Consider the following 26,250-nt stretch of genomic DNA (forward strand, 5'->3'; position numbering starts at 1 on the left):
GGCCACGCTGAGGTGGTGTCCCACATGCCACAACTAGAAGGACCCACAACTAAGATATACAACTATGTACTGGGGTGGGGGGGGGGCAGTTTGAGGAGAAAAAGCAGGAAGAAAAATAAAGATTGGCAACAGTTGTTAGCTCAGGTGCCAATCTTTAAAAAAAAAAAAGAAAAAACCCCACAAATTTATTCTTTTACACTTCTGAAGGTCGGATGACTGAAATGAGTCTTAGGAGGGTAAAATCAGATGTCAGTGGGGCTGGTTCCTTCTATAGGTTCCAGGGCAGAATGTGTTTCTTGCCTTTTCAGTTTCTGGCAGCTGAGAGCATTCCTTGGCTCATGGCCTCAGGGCTCCGACCTCTACTTCTGTTGTCACATTTTCTTCTCACATTCTGATTCTCCTGCCTCTCTCTTGTAAGGACTCTTATGATTACATTGGGTTTATCCAGATGATCTGGGATAATCTCCCCGTCTACAGACCCTTAACTTAATCACTCCTGAAAAGTCCCTTTTGCAATATAAAGTAACATTCACAGACTCTGGGGGTTAGGATGTGGACCTCTTTGGGGAGCCATTGTTCTGTTTACCACACTGTTCATTCAACAAATAGTTATTGATCAATTAATAAGTGCAATGAACTATGCCGGGCTCCGGGGAAATCTCAGGGAACAGCACGTGTTTGAAGAACAAACTAGCCAGCTTATCTGCTTTCATGGGGTTTACATTTTAACAGAAGGGGGAGACATTAAATAATAGTTTTACAATTATTTAGCTTATTGTGCAAGTGCTTAATTACAATTGTAATAAGTTCTGAAAGGATGGAGTGCGATAAAAAGAGAGGAATTATGAAGGACCTGGCTTACTTGGGGCATCAAAGAAAACTTCTTAGAGAAAATGACATCTGAGCTGAGCTCTGATCTGGATGATTAATTAGGTAAAGATGAGGGCCAAGAGTGGATGCTGGGAGACCCGTGATTAAAACTTCAAAATTCCAAGTACCTTTTAGAACTATTCAATTCACTAGGCTTATTAGCTTTTCTTAAAGTAAGGGAAGAAAGAAACATATTCCTAAGAGAGAAATAGTTGGCATTAACTTCTCAAAAGCAGGCAAGAAATTTTGAAATCTTGAATACCATCTAAGTACCATCCTTGGAATAATTTGATTTCCTCTGCTTATCAAAAGTCAAGGAAAACTTGACATTTACATTATTATTGTTATCCTTTGAAGATTCTTGAGATCTCTGTGAGTTTAATGACCTCTAAATAAGTCTTTAAACAAGTCTTAGTAGATAAATTCTCCAAGATTCTAAGCATGGGCTTAACCCAAAATATGGCTTGGAATCTCTGTCAAGATCCTTTGAAATGCTCAGAAAAATGGTTGAACAGGAGACTGTAGATCCAAGCACGGTGTTTCGTGTTTTCCTCAGTTCCATCAGAGTTCTAAACCTTCAAGTCTTCAGGGAACCATTTAATTTAGCGGTCTCTGATACTTAAAGCCTTTCTGTTTCTGTGATAATTTCTAGTCTAATGACCTTCAAAGAGTTTTGTGGAGGCAAAATGCATAAGAGGTGGATGGAATCTCATTTCATTTTCACTTCTTTAATTATGAGAATGGGATCAGCATTTCCCCCTACATTTTTGGTCCTTTGATCTTCTTTTTCTATAAACCAATTTTTGTGGCATTCACTCATTTTTTCTTTTTGATTTTATAAGAGCTCTTTGAATTGTAGGGAAAATAATTTTTTATGTGGCATATTACAAAAATATTTTCTCAGTTTGCCATTTGTCTTTTGACTTTGTATGGCAGGCTTTTACTAGTCAGATGTATTCATATTTCCTTTTATGACTTTTGGATCACAAAGTAAAAATAAAATTACTCAGACTTTTCTTCTTTTATGGTTCTATTCTTTATGATTCAGCCTTTAGTTTATTTGGGGTTCATTTTAGAATAGGTAAAGAACAGATAAGCATCTAGCTTAAATTTTATTCCCAAATGGCTAGTATTTAGTCCCGTCCATTTATTGAGTAAGCCAGTGTTTTACCACTGATTTGAAATTCTATTTTTATCAAAAACAAGAATCTCAAATGCATGTGCTTATTTTTAGACACCATATTCTGTTCCATTTTAACCTGACTTTTCTGCATCTAGAAGGCTATAGTCCCCTGTCATTTATCTCATTGTTCATAATTTTCTCAGATGTTTAAAGAGGAACTTTAAAAACATTGTCAAGTAAACAACTCTACAACCAACAAGTTGCTTGAATTTTCATTTCTCATCTGTAAAATTGGGATAATGGAATAACCTTGCAATTGTGTGGGAGGATTTTAGATGATGTGTGACAAGTACTTAGTCCAGCTTCTGGTATGCTGTAGCCACTCAAATGGTGGTTGTCATTGCCTTTAATTTTTCAGCCCCTTATGTGTACCTAGCATACAACAGGAGCTTAGAAAATGTATATTATGAGAATAAAAGAATGACTGTCTATGCCTTAAAAGCCTATCAATTTCACCCAAGACACTTTTGACCCTACTACCATTTCTGGTCCCAGTTACCAAAGATGATTGCCTTCCAGGCACAGCCATGGGTTTACTAACTGAGGTGGTTTGGAAACCTTTATTAACTCTTCCAGAATGAGAAGGTACACAAAAATGTTCCAAAGCTGTAGATTATCTTTTTCTTGAATGTATGTTTCCTTCAAAAACAGCATTTGATTTTTCTAATAGTTTGCCAAGTCACAGCTGAAGATCAGCTGTCACTCAAAAAGGAAACTGCCTTAACCTAAAAGTTTGATAATCACACTAATGACTTCTTTCTTGTTTAATAGTTTGTATTCTCCTAGGCTTAGATGTGTGAGACAATACTCACATACTATACAGAGTTAAGGTAGAGGACAGCGAAAGATCACATACATGCTGGGGAGGCTGACCAGACAACCAAATGGGAAGAGAAGCTTAATTATTTCTATTTAGTTTAGGGTTTGAGCTATGACTTTGCTAGAATTGTCCATGGCAGTAGCCATGGAGCCTCCAATGTAATGATGATGAAAGAGGAAGTAATTCCCTTTCCTTGTTTGACATAGAGATTCTGTTCAACTGGGAGCACTTAATTCATTTTTATTTTCTGCCCACCTTCCACAAAAAAGGCAAGTCATAATTATAATGCTGAAATGACAAATGCAGACTTCAGAGATTTGGGTCTTGTAAAACTGAGATGGATTAAAGAAATTTACCCAAACACACACAGACTGTATTGAACAAAATGGAGCTCAGGATCAGAGATTACTTTTCTTGAATAAGAACAACGAAAAATAATTGATGGTTACTAGAGAGTATTTTGGTTTTAAATAGGAGAGACTCTGAACTCCAATCTTCTTGCCAATCTAATCTTACTGCTCATTCCTTGACTCATTGTTTTCAATCACTATTTATTAAACACCTACTTGATTCCAATGACTGTGGTAGCCTCTGAGAAAATGCCTCTGAAAGTTCTCATTCATGTGGGGGCTCCTCAGATAATAACCTTAGGTTCTTGCCACAGAGAAATAACTCAGAGATGCATTTCTCAGGGATAACTTTAGCCTTGGTCAGAGAATAGGACTGGAAAGGACAAAATGGATGCCCATGATGAGTCAGCATCATGATTGGGCCAACAGCAGAAAGATTAGCAGTAGAAAAGGGCCAAGTCTAGATAAAGGGACCAAGACATTTTAAGGCTTAGGCTGAGTCTGTGAAAAAGATAAAGAACAAGAAGCACTGGCAGTATAGACACCAACAAGTGTTGGGAGGGAATGTAGAGGAAAAGGGCATTATGAAAGCATTACTGTCCCTATTTTACAGATAGAACTGGGTTCAAATGTTAGCCCAATTTTTCAATACACATTTATTGGGCACCTGTAGTGTGCCAGCAAGAGGCACACTGCAAGGCAGTGGGATAGAGACCTGGGTCAAGTATAGTCCCAGCCTTACAACTCATAGTCCAGCAGTCAATCTCATAGACACTTAAACCAATGACTAAATGCAACATGGAAAGTGTGATGATAGCTGTAAGGACATGATATCATGGGGACCAAGAGGAAGGGAGTCTAATCTACACTGGTGTGGGAACATGGGTGTCAGGGATAGTTTCTTGAAGGAGGTAACAACTGAGCTGGGTCTTCAAAGACGAGTCAGGGAAAGGACATTCCAGGCTTGGGGAAAAACAGGAGCAAGGCTGGGAGGTGAGAGCCAGCAGGATGTGATGGGAATGGTGGAAAGTGCTATGTGGTGGAGGGAACAAGACGAGGGAACTCCTCAAAGAACCAGGCTGGAGAGGTAGGGAGAGGCCAAGTCATGGAGCTCAGCCTTTATTGTGAAGTTGGTGGGTGGCTTCAAAGGGATTTAGGCAGGGAAGGGAGCATGGTTGAGTTGTAATTTTGGAAACATCCCTTGGGTGTCTGGATTTGAGAGGTTCAACACTGGAGGTAAAGATATCAGTTAGGAAGCTGATTCAGGACTCCATCCTAGAAACAACAAGCTCCCAAACTGGGAAGGTGGAATCAGGAATGGAGACAGGGGACAGACTAGAAAGAACTATTTAGATGGGTGAATAGTGGTATCAAAACTGAGATATGTAATACAGGAGGAGTGGCTGGTGTGGGGAAAAGATAATAGTCTAGCTTCTGACATGTTATGTTCAAGGTATCTTTGGGACCATAACTGAAGAAATTTATCTGGAAGCTGTATGTACTGGCTGGAGTGCTGAGGAAAGTTTTGAGCTTTATTTGTGAACCTTGATAACAAGGAAAAACATTTTGTACACTTACGATGATCAGTCACTTGTATAGGAATTTTTACATTCATTGATTTAATTCTCACATTAGCCCTGTGAGCTAGGGTCTGCTATACTCCCCATTTTACAGATGAAGAAACTGAGTCACAAGGAAGTTAGGTGATATATCTCAAATCACTCAGCAAGCATGTGGTAGAGCCAGAGTCATTTACCCCGGCCGGCTAGTATGAGAATCCATGTGCTTAGTCACCAGATTATCCTGCCTATAATCACTCAGGGAGAAAGCCAAGAGTGAGCAGAACCCTGGCTGGGTGGATTGTGATGCCTAGGAAGAGAATAGAAACCCCTCAAAGAGACAGACTAGGTGCAAGGAGAACTAGGAAAGGGCAGAGAAGTTTCTGGAAGGGAGTGGCAAGTAGCATCAAATACAGAAGATAATGGATAAAAACATCCTTGGATTTGGTGTTTAGGTCACTGGAGACCTTAAGGAGCAGTGTTTCAGTGGAATGGTAGGGCTAGAGGCCAGACTGCAATAGGCTGAGTAGCTAGTGAGAGTTGATGAAGGGCGCACAGAGGAAAAACTCTCCTCTTTTGAACAGACGTTTGGATGGTGATGCTGATGCTGATGATGCTAAATAACACTTATTTAGTACCTATTATATGGAAAGTACTCTTCTAAAAGTCAATCTCCTGCCTCACCTATATATAATAGCTACACTTATATGCATGTATGTATATATACATATGCATAAATACATACAGAGATGTATATTAACTTGTTTAATATTCATAATAACTCTATGAGGTCCTAGGTCCTAGGTCCTAAAATCTCCATTTTATAGATGAAGAAACTGAGGTCCTGAGCCATTGAGCAGCTTGTCTAAGGAGAGAAAGATAGTGAGAAGTGCAGCCAGGCTTTGAGTCCAGGGGTCAGGCTCCAAGATCTGTGCTCTTAACCACCATGTTGAACTGACCCTCAATTAGAAGCGAGAGAGAAACTTGATTGTACTTGGAGCGGAATGGGGGTCCTGGGAGGGTTGTTTTCATATTTAATTTTGGGGACGGGAGAGACTTGAGCAGGTTAATAAGGCATCCTCTTTTTCTTCCATGGGTGTAGATAACTTTAGAGCAACTTTGCACAATTAGTCAGCACACTGTTATGAAAAAATCCATAAAAAAGGAGTGAACTCTAAATAGATTGGTTCTAAAAGCTCCAGTTCCCTCAGCCCTTCTAAGAGGCCTTCTTCCTGGTGGGTTGGAGACTAGAAACCCAGTAATGGAATTTAAGTTAATGAATCCATCAGAAAAGAGGCAGAAATCAAGAAATGTTTGGAAATCAAGGAATCAAGGATGGTGCTAGGGACTAAGTGGAGACATATGACTTAGGGTGTCTGGGAGGTCACCAGATGACAAAGAAAAGGTCAGCAGGAGAAGACACAATACTTTCAGGCTTGGGCCAGGCTTCAGTACAACCGTTCTCACTCTTCAGTGCTCATGAGAAGCTTTGCAGGAGTGCAGATGCTCAAGTCCCACCCAGGAAAACTGGAGCAGATGCCCTAAGGTGGGGCCCTACGTATATTTCTGAAAACTGCTTTACATTCTAAAATAAGCTAAACATTTTACACTCTGGTATATTCCATGGAGACCAGATAAATCTTCACAAGGGAGGAAGTAAAGAAAACACATGTTCAGAATTGCCCTTCTCATCTTATCTTTCATTCAATAAATCTTAGGAAGCATCTACTATGTGCCAGGCACCGTGCAGTCCTGGGAATATGATGGCAAGCCTGAAAGACATGGTCCCTGTCCTCAAGTGCTAGTGAAAGAAATAAACAAAGTGCTGTGAGAGAGCAGGAATGGAGACTCTCTTCAGGTAGGTTGGTCAGGTAAGGCCTGTGTGAAGATGGGACATTTCAACAGGAACCTGAAGGAGAAGGCACTGGCCATGCAAAGAACCTGAAGAGTTCCAGGCAAAGGGCTCAAGCGCTAGGCGCTGGGGCAGGTGAGGCCTGGTGTGCTGGGCCAACTCTCACTCTACCTTGAAGATAGTCACCTCCTATCCCCCGAGGAGAGCCCACCCTCCTCCACTGAGGTTCCTGTTCCTTGTGCACCCTCTGTTAGAGCACTTGTCTCTTCATCATAGTTTGTTTACAAGTCTGCCTCCCCTGCTAGAATCACTATTTGCATCTCTATTGCCTGCCACATTTGCTGCAATATTATCCTACATAATTCATTCTAAACAAATATTTGCTGGCTGAGAAAAGAAAAACAATTATTCTGTAGACTCTATGGGACTTTAGGCAAGTCTTTCAATTCTCTAGGTTTCAGTAGACTTATTTATAAAATGGGGGAGTTATATCCATCCTGCAGAGTTGTGATGGTTAAAAGAGAGAAGTTACTTAAGGTGCCTGGCATTGAGATTGGTACACAGTAAGTGCTCAAGAAATGTTCACTGAGGCGTGACTGACTGAATGAGTGAAGGACTATATAATTTAACTGGTAATGAGAAAGTTGAGATACTTGTGCAAAATTCTTGGAAATTAAGCTCTTCCGAATATTTCATTAAAACTAAAACCAAAGCTGCCTTTACTTCCCTCTGACACTGAGAACTGGCTACTCTGAATGTGCTCCATAATCTATGCCAAACACAGGCGTGCTGATGTGAAGAGCTGGAGGAGTGAAGTCTGAAGCCCTGGGTTGAGTCCAGGTTCTACTCACTAGATGTGAGAACTGGATCAAGACCTGAAGCCTCAACTGCCAAATATGTTTGATAATTATACCTATAAAAGAGAGTTTGGCCCTGTGATACTAAAGTTGGAGACATCAATATGAACTCATGTCCACACACATGCAGATGGATGGATACATGGGTTGTATATGTATATACTTTACTAAACCCTCCACTAAGAAGATCTAGAAGCAATGACATCCCAGTATCAATGTGCATGCCCAGCACTCAGATCTTGGTTTCTAAATGCCATTCTCCAATAAAAGGAACCAGGTCTCCTTAGAGAAACGGTGGATTCTAGAGCTGGGACAGAAAAAACACAGGATGATTCTGGATCATCTGGCATTATCAGAAAATAAGGAAGTGCTCAAACAAAAAGAAAGAAAAAAAATAAAGAAAAAAAGAAAAAAGAATGGAGTCATGTCAAAGAGACACAGAGGCCAACCTGAAAGAGCTTCCAATGGCCAAGGCTGAAAAAATTTGAGTGAGAAAATAGCTAATATAGTATTGAATTATAACTCAAGGTATAAAATACATGTGTAAAGTCTAAACCAATATAAATAAATGACTGAACAAACAAATAAATGAGAGAGAAGAATACATCTTTGCAGAATTCCAAATAATATATGTAGATACTCCCTCCTCTAAGAGGCGAGCTGGTGCCCCCAGATCCTTTGAGTGTGGGCTGGACTTAGTGACTCAGTTTCAAAGAACAGAGACAAAGAAAAGGGAAAAATAGGGAATTTCCTGTGGGAAAACCTGGCAAAAATGATCCTAACCAAGTGATCAAGGTCACCATACTCCGATGTCCTGTGGGCATCATGTACCCTTCACACAATTTGATGAGAAGGGCACTTGGTCTCTGTGGTGTTCTTTTCAAAAACCCGTAACTCTGTCTAATCAACATAAAAATATCAAGCAAATCAGAATCTGAGAGACAGCCTGCAAATGTAGTTAAGCAGTAGCTTAACCAATACTCTTGAAAACTGTCAAGGTCGTGAAAAACAAGGAAAGATTGAGAACCTGTCACAGACTAGAGGAGACTGAGGGGACGTGGCTGCTAAATGCCATGTGTGTACTGGATTAAATCTTGGAACAGAAAAAGCACGTTCGTGAAGAAGTGGTGAAATCCAAATCAAGTCTGGAGGGGAGTTACTAGTAATGTACTATACCAGAGCAATGTCGAGTTCTTTTGTTTTGATGAAGTCATGTTAAGATGTTAACATTAGGGGAAACTGAACTTGGGTGAGGGGTGTATTCTCTGCAGTATCTTTATAACTTTTTGCAAATCTTGAATTATCCCAAAATAAAAAGCTTATTAAAAAAACAGAGTTTGGGGAAGATGAGATGAAAACCCATCTGAAAGCACGTTACGAGCTCACAGAGCTCAGCACATCATTATGAGCGGAAGGGCAGTGTTGACTGTACGGAATGAAATTTAGTGATTAATGAATCTTAGAAAATGTTCAATTTCCTGTCCATCTGTAATTTTTTCTAAACCTTACTACCTGAGATCTTCAATTAAAAGAGATGCCAGATATTTTATTAGATACTTAATGTTTAAAAGATAAAAGTAAATTCTTGAGGTTAGCTTGTTTATTTTCAGTTGAACAACAAGAATTTTTCACGTGTCATTTTCTCATAAAAAGAGTGCAAACTTACTCCTTCCTAAACCCTTTTATGTCAGCTTCCTGGTGGGTTGCATTCCAGGGAAACACGAATTCTCTGTGCATGCATACACTCCCACACACTCAGCCTTGGTGAGCTTCTGATTCCTGCAGAAATTAGATGCACTGTGGGAAAAGCTGTTTCAAAGTCTGGATTGCTTTCCTAAGACAGCGGGTCTCCCTCACAGCAGTTTAAATGAGTTGGAGGCCCCAGGGAAATAAGGAGAATCCATCTTCACTACAGCACACATTCTGAATATAATTCTCTTTTAATGTGGATCAAAGTTGCGTGAAGCAAGCCTTGAGTATGCCTGTAAGGTGTTTGTAAATGCAGCTTGTCCCTCCAGCTCGGGGGTGCTTAGGAAGTGGTCTGTTCAGTGCTATAGGGTCTGCCCTGGGATTTCAGCGTTAGGGGACCCAGGAGGGAGGAGCATAAAGCTGAGGAGACTCCAGGCTGCTCCTGGCCCAGGCGGGGGCTGTGCCCTGTAACACTCTGATCTAAAAAAGAGGTTTAAAGAGCGACAAGGTACACATAAGTAACCACATTCAACTTTCAGCTGGAGAGCTGTGGTGTCAGATTCTTGCTTAGGCACATGTGGGTGCGTATGTGCATACACACACACACACACACACCCCTCCCCCCCACCCCCCAGCAGCAGGCAATGCCTTGTTTTGTGTGCAAATGAAAGGAGGAATCGTATAAATAATCCCCCAAAGTAGGTAACACAAAACCATCTGGGTGGTCTTTACAATGCAGTCTGTAATTTTGTTTTTTCTTTTCTTTCCTTTCCTTGTTCTCCTCTCCCCACCTCCCTTTTCCTGATGCCAGTTGAACACTGTAGATTGTTTCTTGCTTCAATTAATTATGGATGGAATTTGTGATTTTTTAGCATATGGTAGATAAGGGTATGGAGATGTGGCTGATGGTTTGACAAGAAGTGGGTCTGGAATTTCAGCTGCATTATGGATGATGAATAGGAGGCTCGTTGGGATCCCTAAATGCTATTCCACCTTTTACTTTTGGCCCCACTAAAGCCAGACCTCTGTTGTTCTACACTGCTTGGTTTTGCCTGTAAGCTCCCTGGAGCAGAGGGACCCCCTCCATCCCTCCACCTGGCAGCGTGCATTTCACAGGGGCAATGGCTTGCATCACACTGTTTATATTTTGCTGGAATCTGAAATGCGTAAAAAGCAAGACATTGAGGACGGAGAGTCCTGCTCGTGAGCAATTGGCTGGCCCAGGAGCAGGGGTTCCATGGAAAGTATCAATACCCCGGGAGTATCAGTGAGGCATAGAGCCCAGTGGCCAAAACTTGAGCTTTACAGACAAACAGACTGTGGCTGAATCTCCTTGTTGCCACTTACTAGCCGTGTAACGTGGGCAAATCCCTTAACTTCTCCTAGTTCAATTTCCTCATCTGTAAAATCAATACACCCTCAAGAGCACAGTTAAATGAGATCATGCATGTGAAGTGCAGGGCCTGGTATATTACCCATAAACCGAGTACGTGCCTGGCATAATGGAGGCAGCAAAGATGGGCAAGACACACACCTGTTGCCCTGACAGGCTTACATCCTAATGAGGAAACCTATGTAAACTTAATATCTTAACATCTCTGTGCCTCACTTTCCTCATCTATAACATGTGGACAATAACAATATTTACCACCGAAGATGAAATGACTAATATATATAAAGCATTTAGAACAGTACCGGCACATTGTAGTACTGTAGTCCAAGAGGTATTTTGTGTTGATGGTTGACAGGAGAGTTAAGATTTTATGGAGAGGATTAGGAATTATTTTATGGAGAAGGTGGCAGTGAGATGAGCTGGAAGGATGGGCATGGTGTTGACAGGGCATTCTGAGTGGAAGGAATGATTAAGAATGAAGGTGCAGAGGTGGGAAGGTTGGCGTGGGCTCAGAGGAGAGCCAATTGCTCCTGTTTGGCTGCAGCATGGAACACACAAGGATAATAGTGGAAGGGAAGTCAGGGAAGGCTTTTGGAAAATCTTAAAATGCTAAGTAAAAATTTTACTTCATTGCGTAGGCAATGGAGATTATAAGCTGGGGAAATAAATATGATCAGAGGGACGCATTGGGAAAATTACTGTGGCCATGAAGTAAGGAAAATCAGAATTTACATCAGTGATGCAAATGAGAAGCTAGTGGCACTTCATTCCTTCATTCAACAAATAGTTCTTTGTTATGTATAAGGCATCATCCTAGGCACTGGGTATACAGGGTGAACAAGACCGAGTCTGTCCTCCTGGAGGTTACAGCCTAGTGGGAGAGAGAGAGGGACAGGCAATCACACAGGTATATCATTTAAAACAAGGCAAGCTCAATGAAGGAACCTACAGGAGCTTTGACAAGAGGGTTATGTAAAAGGAGTCAGGGGTGGTTTCCCTGAAGAAGTGACATGTAAGCCGAGATCTGAAGGATGAGGAGGAGTCCACCGAGTTGAAGGACAAGGCAGAAACTGCTTTCCAGGCAAAGGCATTGGGGTGGGATAACAAGACCATATTTCTCTTCTAGAAAATTATTTCTGCGTCAGTGTGGAAAATTTATTGGAAAGAGAGCAAGAGCAGATTTGGTTGGAGAGTTACATCAAAAGATAATTGTGTGAATGCTTCATGCAATGGTACCGTCACACACAAAAACACAGATGAATCTCACAGACAGAAGAAGCCAGACACAACGAAGGACATATTGTACGATTCCATTTATGGGAAATTCAAGACTAGAACTTCATATAAACGAACAAATCTGTGGTGATAGACTTCAGATTGGTGGCTACATTGGAAAAGTAGGGTAGAAAAACTGTGTATGTAACATTATCGTAACTCTAAAAGAAATTAATATAATAACTTATTTAAGAATTAAAAGGAAAACATCCAACATTTTAACATGGTTTTTTCTGGTGGTGGGATTTCAGTTGACTGGTGTGAGGAAAGATCAGGGTGAGGAAATCACCCTGAGGGGATTTTCAGAAATATTGACACAAGATTAAGAGACAAACCAACCTCTCTGAGCAGAATGACAGGTCTGCAAATCTCAGTTCTGTTCTAAGGGAGTGACCTTCAGCGAGTTACATAACCTCTTTAACCCCCAGTTTCCTCAACTTTAAAAAAGGGGTCCTAACGGTGCCTTCAGCCCAGGGCTATTTGGGGGATTAATAAGATGAAGCGTAAGCACAATGAGTTTTCAGTAAATGTCAGTTATTGATATTAAAGGAAACCTTGGGGGCAGAAGAGAGTGAAGCTGTCCACATTAGCTCCCACTGCCCCTCCTTCCTGGGTCATCTGTAGAGAGGGAGATTGGCCATGGGGGGTTGATGGGGAGGGTTAAGGTCCAGAACAGCAATCTGTAGGGGAATGTGAAGGGAGATGACCAGGGAGCAAGCCCAGCTGGGGTGGAAACTGAGCATTTCTGGGGTGAAACCTTCCAACTCTTTCCCAGCCAAAAAGGATGGTTGAAATGTGTCTGAGTTGGGAATTGAAAAGGGGGTTGTGACGGAAAGATAAGGAAATGATAATTTGAGAATAAACTCCATGAGTGTAAAAATAAAGAATGTCATTTTAAATGAGAGAGTTTAAAGTTGAACATTTTGTGACTATGTATAGCTGTGGGTGTGATGTATATGTAGCATGATGTTATTTAAGGAAATCACAGAACCCATATCACTTGCCTTCGTACATAAAGGCACGATTCTTCCGTACTTTATCAAATGGCGAATATTATGATACGATACCCACATACTATTTGAGCACATGAAAAGTTTTTTTTCTTTAATTAAAATTAACTGACTCTTCTAGAAACCAGTGGAGCCCACAGCTTCTTAGGGGAAATTTAATCGGTGCTTAGTCAATGACCGAGGAAGCATGAAATGCACAAGTACGCCAGGTATTTGCATCTCTTTCTTCCTGCTCAAGGAGACAGGCTTATAATATTTAATACTGTCAGTCAGCAAAATCAGGATCACTGGTTAGGCCACAAAGTGTTAAACTGGCTTTGTTTCAATGAGAATAAAAAAGAAATTACAAATAAAACAGAAACTTGTTGTGTTATATACAGAAAACCTACAATTCTGGGAGAGGAGGCATAGACGTTTTATTTTATATTTTATTTAATTTTTACAGGGAGTTTCTGAAAATCAATATTGTGAAGCCTAACTGCGTTTAACACGATGCTCTCCTTCAGAGTGTGGGCAGGAAATTGTGTCAACATTGCAGCCTTATCTCTGCCTGCGTTCCAATTAAAAATTGTTCAACATGATATAATGTATGCAGGCTATTCTGAACAGCCATCTCTGAATAATAATGATATTGATAATAGTTATATTAGCTACCATTTTTATTAACACTTTTATGTAGCAGGTATTATGCTAAGCATTTTATTTGTAATAGACCACTAAAAAGCAAAGAGGGAGGTATTTTAGGTATTTTATTATATCCATTTTTTGGGTGAGAGCAATAAAGCTCAGACGAGGGTTGCCAACGGCCCAGGTTTTCCCAGGGTGTGGGACTTTCAGTGCTTATACCAGGAAAGTCATGGGCAAACTGGGGTGAGTTGGTCGCCCTATAAAAATGACTTGCTTGATTTTTAAGTGGTAGAGAGAGATTTAAAACTCTTCTCTCCTTAGCTGGTCAGATTTCCTACCTACTGCCAGCCCAGCTCTCGATCACAGTGCATAATAGTTAAACAGCAAAGACACTCTTTGGCAGCATGGCCGGGGAGGGATCCAGGTTGAAACTTGGCAATGTTATTTCACATGATGTAATTGAAAATGTCATCTTGTCTTTCCCTGTCCCCAAACCACTGAGCAAGCAAAGCTGAGCCTCCCTTTACAACATTTCCAAAGGGCTGGCATGTCACCTTAATCTGACATTCAGCGTGAAAACCCACTCACCTTGGGGAGGGGGTAGAGGTGACACAATGGTTGGCCAGGGTCCTGTTTACAAAACTTCAGGGTGTGACACACCACATCAGCATTCTTATCCATGCTAAGCCTGGAAGGAAGCAGGACAAAACAAAGGCTACTTCAGATCTCTCAGGCATTAGGAAACAGAAGCTATTTCAAAGAAAGGTGAATCCCCAGAATGGATTGCAATACCCTTAACTCATTGCAGCACAGCCTTTGAGTCCAGGCCCGTGTAGCTGCTGGATCATAATGATTTCCTACCACGTTGCTCTCTCCTACATTTAGAATAAGGTCCTTGGAGTGGTGGGGAAGGGGCACGAACAGCACTGAGCTGTGGATCAGCCTCTCACACAAGCGCTGTGATCCTTTTCAGGAGCAGCCACAAATAAAATTAGGAAAGGAAAAATGGGCAGTGGTGTAATTTGATGGGAACAATATTTGAAAGTTTGCTGGGCCTTATAGAAAAAAAAATCATGTATGATACTGCCTTAAACACCTAAAATTATCTCCTTAGGCATAATCCAAATTATCTCTTTTCCTTTAAAATAAATATATTTCTTTACCTTGTAGAAGAAAATATAATATTGTTGACTCTTTCCCCTGGGGATAGTATAAGGATAGTGGTCTTCAAACGATTCATTTATGTCTAGATTTGCAGGGGCTGAGACAAACCTTTCAGATTCATTTTCTACCTGACACCCTCTAAACTCTTCTTAAATGGTGAAGAATGAGTATAATGTGCTGCTTCAAGTGAAGGAACAAGTAAAGTATGGACTTTTAGTAATTTTTCTAAGTAAATTACCAATTCAAATCCAAACCAAACTGAAGCAAAGCAACAAAAAGAAAGAACCCAGTGGCATAGGTTGGTAATATCTGGAGACTAATCTTGGAAGAACAGTTATAGATTCTAGCAGATACTTTTTGGGTTTTTTTCCCCAGCTCACATGATCACTTAACTGTCCCCCTTCACCCATAGGGGTGGGTTCCTGGCAACTGTCTCGTATTTCTAGGCCAGTTAATTGTACCTCATTAGACTACTGTTCAAGTAGGTCCAATCAGATTCTCTTTTATGGAAACTTGGAATTGGTGTTAAGAAGTTTGAATCCACTCTGGGCTGCTCTCAGAATAATAGGAGCTATAGTGACTTGGGACTGTAATGTCATTTCCTGCCATGTGGATTGAGCATTTGGAAAGCTAGTCTGTAGGATGGGGTTCATGGGGCAGAACTCAGTGTGTGCAGTGAGGAAGCCTGGGGAGCGCGTGCCCCTGTGTTCTTGATGGCTTCCCAGTCCTGTTTCCAGTCTCTGTCTGAAGCCTGGATATTTTCCTGCTCTTGAGTTCTGTGATATTGTAGGGGAGGAAGACAGTTTCTCTACCCGCTCTGGGTCCTTCTGGCTGGACAATGAATTAAATTCACATGAGACAGAATAACAGGCTAAAATTAAACAAAGCTTTATATGTATACATGGGAGATGCTCAGGCAAACTGAGCAACTCACCAAAATGGCAGAAGTTCTCAGCTTAAATACCACCCTCAGCTAAAGACAAAGGAGGATGTTGGGGGTAGAGGAAGTCAGTTATGGAAGATTACCAGACAAGTACAGTAAACAAGAGTCAGGTTATTATGCAGACTTGAGTCCTTGCCTTCCACATTGATGAGAGTTTCTAGAGATAATGTCATCCCCCTTCTTCCAGGTATGGAGAGGAAGACACCTTTACAGATGGAGATTTCCTTTACAAATGTAAACGTATCTTAACAAAGGGTGAGTAAATTCTACTTTTCAGAGTTTCTTTCCTGTCTGCAGTTTTTAAAAGTAACCAGCCCCAAAAAATCCTCATGCCAAAGAGACATATCTTGAGGTGGCCAATTCCAGTCCCCCACAATATGCTCTAGGTTCCTTTATAATAAATTCACTCCATATCTTCCAACTATTATGCGTACCTCTGCAACTACTCCAACTCCAACTCCTTTCTTCTCTCCCTGACCCTCCTCCTCCTTTTATTCCTTCTTCATAAGCAAGGCCATGTTGTTTCTGTCTTTTTTCTGACTGAAGGCAGTCATAGCCCATACATGGGCTGACCCTTGAGAACCACTGGTTAGCTTGGCAATGCTTTGCCCCTGTGACTAGGGCCTGGATCTACTCCCTGACTCCACTCCCACTTCTGCTTTATTCCCCTGATAGCCATTCCACAGACTCTCCATTAGGTTGTCCACTCAGTCAAGGGAGTTTTACACCTAGACATGCAGAATAGCAGATGAGAGTTAGAAAGATAAAACAAAAACAAGATGCAAGCAAAACAAAAACCCATCCCCCCCCACCCCGTTCTCACTTAGTGCATGTAAGCAACAGTTTTAATGGAAGCTGAACATCAAAATATCTTTAAAATCTCTAATAATCTTGTCTTTGGATTACCAATTAAAAAGGCTGGGAGGGGCAGTAAGAGTTTATGTCATGAAGCTTCCTGCAGAAAGAACTGCCCCATATTAATGAAAAGCCCATCAGAGAAAGAGGGTCCACCTCAGAGATCTTCAAACATGTTGATGGTCACTAGTGATGCGGGATTGGTGAGCCGAGGAGTCGAAAGAAAGATTTCTTAGACTCTCAAGATCTGGCAGTAGTGCTCTTTTATTTAGAGAATAGTGTGGAATAGCATGGGGACAGGACCCATGGGCAGTCAGAGCTTCTGCTGCCACCACTTCTGCTGCCCCCACTGGCATGGGGACAGGGCCCATGGGCAGGCAGAGCAGCTGCTGCTGCCCCCGCTGGCATGGGGACAGGTCCCATGGGCAGGCAGAGCTGGTGTGTGGGGACAAGACCCACAGGCAGTCAGAGCTCCTGCTGCTGCCCCTGCTGGCATGGGGACAGGACCCATGGGCAGGCAGAGCTGGTGTGTGGGGACAAGACCCACGGGCAGTCGGAGCTCTTGCTGCTGCCCTGAGTTGAGGGTTAGGGCTAATTTTATAAGGCATGGGTACATGACTTATTTTTACTGGAAAAAAAGAAAAGATGATGTAAAAAGTCATTAAATGATTTCATTGCAGATGGGGTCTGGTTATTGTGCGGTCATATAACTTTAGATACGAATCTGGCCATATAGATTGGCATGCAGGTGAGGATGCCCCGGGCTTCTCTCCCTGGGGCACTCCTAATTCATACCATAAAAAAAGTCCACTGGGTCGTATAGTTTGGCATGTAGGCCAGGTCACCTTGGGCTTCTCTGGCTGGGGCAGCCTTAATCCACATCAACTAGTACATGAAAAGATAGGCTGGGACCACAGGCTCCGAAATCTCTTTTCAGCTGAACGAGACTAGCCATGTGACTGGCGAGATGGCTTCTCAACATTTTGTGATCACCTGATTTAAGAGGAAAAAGAATTCACCATGAGAGTCATCTGCTTGGCCCTGGGGTTCCTTCACAGGAGGTGGAAGGGAAGGTAAGTTACAGTATTAAAGGAGGCCTTGTCTTCTAAGCTGTGGGACAAGCTATTTGTGACAGATAAAGTCCATTACCAAACTAATGTCTACCAAGGGTCAGTAAAGCAGGAGAGGGTGGCTATTTTCACACATCTGTTCTCAACTTAATGGGTCATTTATGTAACTGATGACTGCTGTCTTATGGGGGTCTGGTATTTAGTAGACTCAGGAGGATGATAAATAAGGCTCTGCTTAATCTTTTTTTAACCTAAGGCTAATATTCCATCTGTGGTAATTCAGGACCACCAAAGCCAACTCATCATATGGTGTTCAAAACCTATTCTCTTTCTCCTGAAACTAGTGCACATTTCCAAGTAAGTGAACTTGAATATGGGAATGGAAATGGGGGCCTCTCAGTCCAAGGGTGAGGCTGGTGTTCTCTGAACTGAGGAAAAGGAGAGAGGAACTGGGCACGAGGTGTCCTTTCCAGGGTCTTCTAAGACCAGAGCTTCATGATCAAAAGACTGAAAGTGAGCAGCACCCCTTTGGACAAGAATAGAAAATGCTGAGCCTCATAATTCCAGACAAGTGGAAGACCACTAGAATGTGCAAGATGCAAAGAAGTGGTAAAGTAGCAAGTGAGCTCTTGACCACTTGAACAACCTTGCAACAGAAGGCCCAGGCTATACCTAATTTGTGAAATCCTTAGTAAATCTCCCAACTGGTAATAACCATTCCCACCCAACATTGTTTTCTTTTTCCCAGTGCAGCAAATAAGACCAAAAGGGTCACATTTTAATTTGTTTCCTTTTACTACATTTACAAGTACAGAGCTGCAGGAGTGAGGCATGTGGGGAGGGGAAGGCTTCAACATATTTGGCAGAGCTAATTAAGTTTAATTAGGATCATGGTAGAATGAAGTCAATGATGATGATGATGACCATCATAAATCAAAAGAAGGGAGCAAGGTCAGGCTTAAGTCAACAGACAGGCAGAGTAACAGCCTATGGCAGGGAGCAAGGAGAGGGCCTTTCACACATGAAAGCTCTCAAATTTAGACCTTTGACATCACTTATACAGAAAGTTTTATATATTAATATATAGTCATAGGGATACACTCATAACATTGAAAGATCTTCCTCATGCAACTCAATACTTTGACCCCATTTCTGGACCACACTCTTTACAGTGTACTATAAATTTAATCATTTCTATAAATCCTGTAATCATCTTGTGTGTGGCACAATCGTATTGCTTTGTATTTTTGGTGTCTAAAAAAAAATGAAGTACACTTAAGCTGTACCATAATTGTTATAAATCCTGTTTTGCATTTTTCTTCTAAAACTGTTAGTAGTTTAGGCCTCTCTTCATCTCTGATAGCTCCTAAGTTCGGAATACAATAATTTGTGATTTAGAGGGGAGCATAAATAGATATCAGGAGGCAAGATGAGACAGACAGAAGGAAAGGATCATGTTTGCTACAGCAGCTATGGGACAATGGAGGTCAGGAGCAGGCAGAGGAAGACCCAGCACATGGTCACTGGCTAGTAGTGGGCTGCTCCTGGAAGTAGCCCCTCCCTGAATGACCCAGATTCCTGGGGGAACCCCTGAGTGCTCAGATTTCCCACTTCCTAACACCATCCTGTGGGTAGGGAATGTAGTTGCTGAGTAATTAGTCCATGAATCATTGAGAATTGACTGAGGTGAAATAATGAGGAGCGATGCCCTCTGGGTTAAGAAACACATTTAATAATGGAAGCCTGAAATTTAGGTAAAACTAAAACATGAGGTTGTCATTTTCAGGGCCTACATCAACCCAGAACTGTATGTGATTGATTAAAACAAGCTGTAAAAAGAACACATCATAAGAGGAGAAATTTCTATCAGCAAACAGCTAATATTGGAACTGGAAAATTATGCACAAACAAAACTAATAGTGGATGGATCCCCAAAGGGGGATCATTTATCAGATCTGTCTTTCTTCAAAGTGGCCCACCCAATACTAATGAGAATTAGTCATCTCATGACTCTGAGTCATCTCAAAGAAACAAATTTCCTCCCCTCCCCACCACCTACTCAGGAAGTGGCCCTCTTTTGGTGGTTTGCTGGGCCCATTCTTTCTTAGCACCTCGTGTCCACTTGTAATTATTTGAGGTGAGGACTGTCCCTTATACAGTTCATATCTGCAGTACCTAGTACAGTGTCTGTTGTCTTCTCTCTGATGCTTCTGCTTAACTGGCTCTCGCACTCACCACTCTCCAGTTGTCTACCAAATAGCAGAGGGTTTCCCAATGAACAGAGGACACTTCTCTTTTACTCCTATCATGCTTCGTGGCTAATCTCTGGCACCCGCTTGTGGGTATCTGCTTGTACTGCCCTCTGGCTTCTGAGACTCTTTTCCTCTTACCTCACTAGTTCCCTGATCTAGGCCCAGCAGAACATCTCTGGCCAAGCTGACATTTTCCCCAGAGCACCAGGCTCATACTAGTATGTAAACAGATTCATTGAACAGGCTGAAAGTTTTTTTTTTTTTTTCCTGTTTTAATACATTGAAGTAATTTTCTTTAGAGCAGTCTAGGCATAGCTCATCTGTAGAGAGAATTTTGTTTTTTAAAAGAATTAATTAATTTAGCAAACATTTACAGAAGGCCTTCTATGCTGAAGTGTTGCACCCAGCCCTGGAGATTCAAAGCCCTCTCCTTCTCTTCTCTTTTTTCCTTTCTTCTTTCCACATATTCAGTGTTTTGCTAAGAACCTAGAGCTACAAAGTTGAACGAAAGGTAGTCCCAGCCCTCAGAAAACTTTCAATCTAGTTAGCAACTCATAAAAGTAAATGGAGAATTAAATTACAAACAGATGTGGTGAGTGCTGTGCTAGGGGTTTGCACAGATACTAGGAGTGTGTGTGTGTGTGTGTGTGTGTTTGTGTGTGGTGGTCGTGGTGGGAGTGTCTGTCTTAGCCTGAGGAGGGTCAGGAAAGTTTCCAGAGGAAGTGACCCTGGAGCTGAGGTCCAAAGAAGCAGGATTGGTGTGTGGGGAGAACTTCCAGTGGTTTGGTGTGCAATGGAGCAGCCAAAGATGAGTCTGGAAATGTCCTCAGGGACCGGTTCATAAAGAGCCCTGTGTATGGGACTAAGGAAGCCTGAAAAGGGGGTGAAGACTTCGAAGAATTTCATGTTAGAGAGTGCCATAATGAGTTTGGCATTAAAAAGAGATTTGGCCAGCTATGCTGTGCATTATGGACTTGAAGGGTAACGAGTACGCCTGCAGTCCAGTTGGGAGGTGGTGGCAGTGATAGATATATGAGCTAAGAAGACAGGGTCTCTGCTTTCCACACACTCACAGTCCAGGGCTGCTGAAAAATCATTTACCATAATAGGGTGAGGTCAGTGTTAACAGAGGCAGATGCACAGCACTGTGGAGCACTGAGTATCTCTCTGGCCGGAATGATTTTAAGTTCCTTTTATCTTTAAAATTCTGCAACTCTAGCCTATCCTGTTGTGGGGCTTGATGCTGTCCTCTGCGCCTCACTGTTCTGAGGCTAATGGCATAAAAAAGAGGAACCATGTAAGAATGTTTGTAGTAGCACTGTTTACAAGAGAGAAAACCAGGAAACACCCCAAACACCCATCAATGGGACAGTGAAGGAACAGACTCTTGTAGAGACACAATGGACTATTCTGTCCAGTCAGAGTGAATGCAACTACAGCAATGATACACTCTGTGAAGGAATCTTAGACATAAATTTAAGTGGTAGGTCCTAAAAGATTATATACAATGTGATAGTCTCTCTATAAAGTAAAGAAATAACTAAAATGAAAAAATATATGCTTTAAAGGAATATATACAATAAATATACTATTAATTATAACCATTTTTAGAGAATTATTTACTATATTATCATATATTATTTTATGTAATTATAATAAATTATATTAATATAATAAAATATACATATATGTAATAAAACTGTAGAAAAAGGACAACAAGACAAAGACAGACATAGGATTCGTTACTGGGGTGGAGAAAAGCATGAGAATGAAAGCAAGGGACTGCATGGCTAGAGTAAGTTTTTGTCAAGGTCCTAGACTCTGTTTTGGGTGGTGGGTTTGGAAGCTAATTACATTATTCAAAGTAACTAAGTAACTAACTAAATAATAAATATAAGAAAGCCATGTATAGATCCTTCACCAGAAAGTACCATAAAGAGGAACATGATTTATCTGATTCAGTGCCCCTGAGCTCCAAAAAGGAAAAAAGATGATAGGATACAGGCAGATAATGATAATGATAATGATCATGGCACACGTGCAGGATACTGAGGGACAGGGCTGGGACTGGGGAAGTGGAGAGGGCCAGGAAACCCGCAAGCAGGAAGAGAGAAGAGAAGAACATGGCCTGAGAACCCAGGAGGCAGAGTAGGGAAGGGCTAGGCCATGCTGGGGAGCCCAGGAGAAAGGGTCAGATGACTGCATCCAGCCAATAGAATCCAGTCATTTGTTGGTATTTGGTGGTGAGGTTCCTTCTGGAAGGCTCGTGGAGAGAAATTGAGCCAGGTTGTCACATTTGTAATTCAGGGGGAGCCTTTACCCATTGTAACAAAGGAACCAAGTCAGGTTTGAATTTTCCACTATTAAGCAGAGCTAGAATACAGCTGCAGCCCCTGTTCAGTAAGTAAATCCTGCTGGAGCCAATTGCCTCCCAGTTTTCCTGTTTCCCCCACACTCATCCGAGCGACTGAATCAGATTAACGTGCTGGCATTACTCACAGTTTTATGATGTCTGGTCCAAACATGTCAACCACTAAATAGCAGGTGGTCTTCAAGAGCAGTTTTCCTAAGAAAAACAAAGAAGGGGAAGTAGAATATTTTTTATGGTGATGAGTTTAACACAAGTTAATAACGATCATCTTTGCTAGGAATTGAAGCTGAGTGATTAATTTATCATTAATTCAATTGATTAACTTTAAGGGTTTGGAGGAAATGTTTTAGTTAATGTATCCATTAAAATATTATTTCAACCTCAGATTTATTTAAATGCTACTTTGTTTACTGTATGCTAAAGATCACTAGTTTATGAAAATAAAATTTATAAAAAATTATAAAAATACAGCTAAATTCTGGGGTTCTTTTTTGTACAGCAGAGAACATCTGAATGCTGCTGAAGATCTCCCACGTTGAAGTTGAAAGAAACGGGACTTGCATTAAAGCAAATAATCTTAAATACAGCTTTGTTAAAAATATTCTTCCCTGGTGTTCATTTGGGAAAAAAAAGACTTCACTTCAGCTCTTTAGTTTCTGCTGCTGTTATTTCAGAGATAAAAGGAGACTAACTGTCACAGGTGTCCCTGTGCTGCCAGCTACACCAGAGAACACATACACATCCATTAACAAAACATTCTCCTCCCCCCGCCCCCTGCCTTCCCTTTGATGAGAGTACAGGAAAGCCTTGTGGGTTGATCTGTTTGCACGATGAAACCTGTTGACACTGGTCCTGTCTCTCCAGCTTGTGAGTCTACTGTGGAACCCGGCAATTAGCATAGTTAGGACAGATGGGCTGTCCTGGGAAGGGGTGGGAAACCCTCCCTGAGGAGAATTGATCTTGTCATGCTTGTCTCAGGTGGGGCTATCCACATCTTGCTTGGAGGGTAGAGCAGTGAAGCAATGGGATCAATACGGGGAACTCTCTCTAGGACTTCACTTTTACTCAATGGTGAATAATATAAATATTACTTTTATATTAAGACAGATATATTCATAGGACTTTTAAAAATTATTTTATTGAGGTCACATTAGTTTGTAGCATTGTGTAAACTTCACGCGTACGTCATTATATTTCGGCTTCTGTATAGATGGCATTGTGTTCAGCACCAAAAGTCTAGTTTCCATCCCTCACCATATGTATGTGCCTCTTTACCCCTTTTGCTTTCCCCCACCTCCTTCCCCTCTGGCAACCATCAATCTGTTCTCCTTCTCTGTATGTTTGTTTGTTTGTTTATCTTCCACATATGAGTGAAATCATACGGTATTGGTCCTTCTCTAACTTATTTTGCTTAGCATAATATCCTCAAGATCCATCCATATTGTTGCAAATGGCACAATTTTGTCTTTTGTTATGGCTGGGTGGTTCATAGGACTTTTTTTACAGTAAAGTATGAGACTTCAAACACGTGCTTTTGAAGTAGGAACTTAAAACTGTATCCCCACATTAGTATTCACCTTACTGAAATAAAAAGAACTCTGAGGGAATCTTAGGAATATCCGCATGGCAGCACATTAGATAACTTAGATAAAATGGACAAATTCCTAGAAAGACAAATTGCCAAAACTGACTTAAGAATAAATAGATGATCTGAATAGACATATAACCAGAGATTGAATTGATAATTGAAAACTTCCCACAAAGAAAAGCCCAGGGCCAGATGGCTTCACTGGTGAATTGTACCAAACATTTAAAGAAAGTGTCTGAATAGGTACTCTCCAAAGAAGATATATGAATGGCCAAAAAACGCATGAAAAGATGCTCAACATCATTAGCTATTAAGGATATGCAAATGAAAACCACAATGAGACTCCACTTCACCTCACTATGATACGCTATAAAAAATGACTGATAATAACAAGTATTGGCGAGGATATGGAGAAATTAGAACCCTCGTACACTGCTGGTGGGAATATAAAATGGTGCAGCCACTTTGGTAAACAGTCTGACAGTTCCTCAAATGGTTAAACATAGAGTTACTATATGCTTCAACAATTACCTCCTATGTATATACTCAAGAGAATAAAAAATATATGCCCACATAAAAGTTGTACACAAATATTCATAGCAGAACTATTCAAAATAGCCAAGAAGCAGAAACAAGTTAACCCAAATATCCGTTAATTAATGAATGGATGAACGAAGTGAGGTATATCCACACAATGGAACATTATTCAGCCATAAAGAGTAATGAAGTTCTGATACATGCTACGACAAGGATGAGCATTATAAACATTATGCTAAAAGAAAGAAACAGTCATAAAAGACCACAAATCGTATAATTCCAGTTATGTGAAATGCCTAGAATAGTCACATTCACAGAGTCAGAAAGTAGATTGGTGGTTGCTTAGGGCTGGGGAGGATGAATGTTTGGGGGATGACAGCTAAGGGATGCAGAGTTCCCTTTTGGTATAATGAAAATGTTCTAAAATTGATTGTGGTGATGGATGCACAACTCTGTGAATATACTAAAATGTGAATTATACATTTTAAATGGGTAAATTGTATGGTATGTGAATTATGCCCTAATACAACTGTTACAAAACAAAACAAAGAATACCCTTTTCCCCCTGGGTGCTCCTTTTTAGGTGCACTGCAGTGGAGAGCCTCAAGAAGCTCTGAGCTTATAGGACTCAGAGACCTGAGTTTCAGGACCAGTTGACTAGCCTCTGACCTCACTCGGGTTCCTTCTCCTCTCTGCATTTCAATTTCCTCATCTGAAAAATGTAGGAATAGGATTCAGTCTCCTTCACTACACGGTCTTGGAAGTTTGGAGAATTATGTAGCCGACATTCAAAATTACGTGAACTTGCAAAGCACTTGGGAAGCGAAATTCAAGTATCACTAACGTAGAGCTAGTTTAGCCAAGGCAGAGCAATTTAAAAACCAACATTAGGGTGTTCCTTGAGAAACTTGTAGTATTGCCTGAAAGGCAGAGAAAATTCGTCTTCTTTCTGGTAAAATAAGAGAGGTTTGTATGTGTGTCTGTATCACTTTAGAACCTCGTTTTGCTAAAGTCAAAGTGAATGGCCACAGAGTTCTCCTCAACCTCTGGGCAGGACCTTCTGAACTGTCAGTTTCCTCAAACGATTTTGTGATGGCCAAGTGAGAGACTCCTGGAGCAACTGCTAATGAGCGACATGAGAGGCCCTCTGAGGGCTAAATTCTAGATGCATCCAGAAGGGTGCAGAGCAGAGATATGCAAAGTCTCTGGAAAAAAGGAAGCCAGGATCAGATGGCAATCTGACTGTCATTTATACAACTTAAGAAAAGATTGGCGCTAACGTGTTGCTAGTAAGCTATCTGATGTAAGACTTACAGAGCTAAACTGTGCCTGTGATGAGGAAGATACAAGAGCATTTAATTTCTACAGAGTCAGAAGGACTTGGAATAGCATAAGAAAAAGAAGTAAGGGCATTCCCAAGGGCAAAGGAGGGTAAAAAAAAAATAAAGTTTATCCCTATGAGTGTGTAAATAAAATCTAGAACATTCCACGTTGTAAGTCACCTTCATGTTTGCCATCACTTCTTCTCTCATAAAAACCCTTTGAGGGAGTGGTTGTTTTCACCCGCGTTCTACAGGGAGAAACAGTGAGGTTTAGAGAGATTATTCTTGCCCAAGATCACAGATACAGTAAGTGGTTCAGTAAGAGGTTGAAATCTCTCACTCCAAAGGTCCACGTTATTTGTAGCATGCATTTCAATGTACTCAGGACATTTTATTTGATGCCTCGTCTCCCTCAGATATGGTGGATACTGTTATATACTAATTGCTGATGAGAAATTTGAAGCACAGTGAGACGAATTGACCATAGAGTTAGTTTTGCGCCTATATATTCTAGGCTGCATGTAGATTTTCAGAAACTGCAGAACCTGAAGAGACCTGCTCTTTTCATTTTAAGTCTACGTTAGTTTTTAACTATCATATTCAATGAAGATAAGACTTCTGCATGGGTGACCCAAGAAAGTAAAGTTCTAGCAAGACTCTCAG

At 41.1% G+C, this 26,250-nt stretch overlaps 1 protein-coding gene across 1 annotated transcript in view; it reads right to left on the reverse strand.

Moving 5' to 3' along the window:
- AOAH (acyloxyacyl hydrolase) overlaps window positions 1-26,250 on the reverse strand; it is a 180,420-nt gene that overhangs the window by 121,553 nt on the left and 32,617 nt on the right. Inside the window, exons 3-4 of the mRNA XM_070616264.1 lie at window positions 22,269-22,335; window positions 14,074-14,173 (exon numbers count right to left, since the gene is read on the reverse strand). Of these exons, the coding sequence (XP_070472365.1) occupies window positions 14,074-14,173; window positions 22,269-22,335 (167 nt within the window). The remainder of the gene's footprint in view (window positions 1-14,073; window positions 14,174-22,268; window positions 22,336-26,250) is intronic.

The sequence above is a fragment of the Equus przewalskii genome, chromosome 4 (assembly GCF_037783145.1).
Source record: "Equus przewalskii isolate Varuska chromosome 4, EquPr2, whole genome shotgun sequence".
NCBI lineage: Eukaryota > Metazoa > Chordata > Mammalia > Perissodactyla > Equidae > Equus > Equus przewalskii.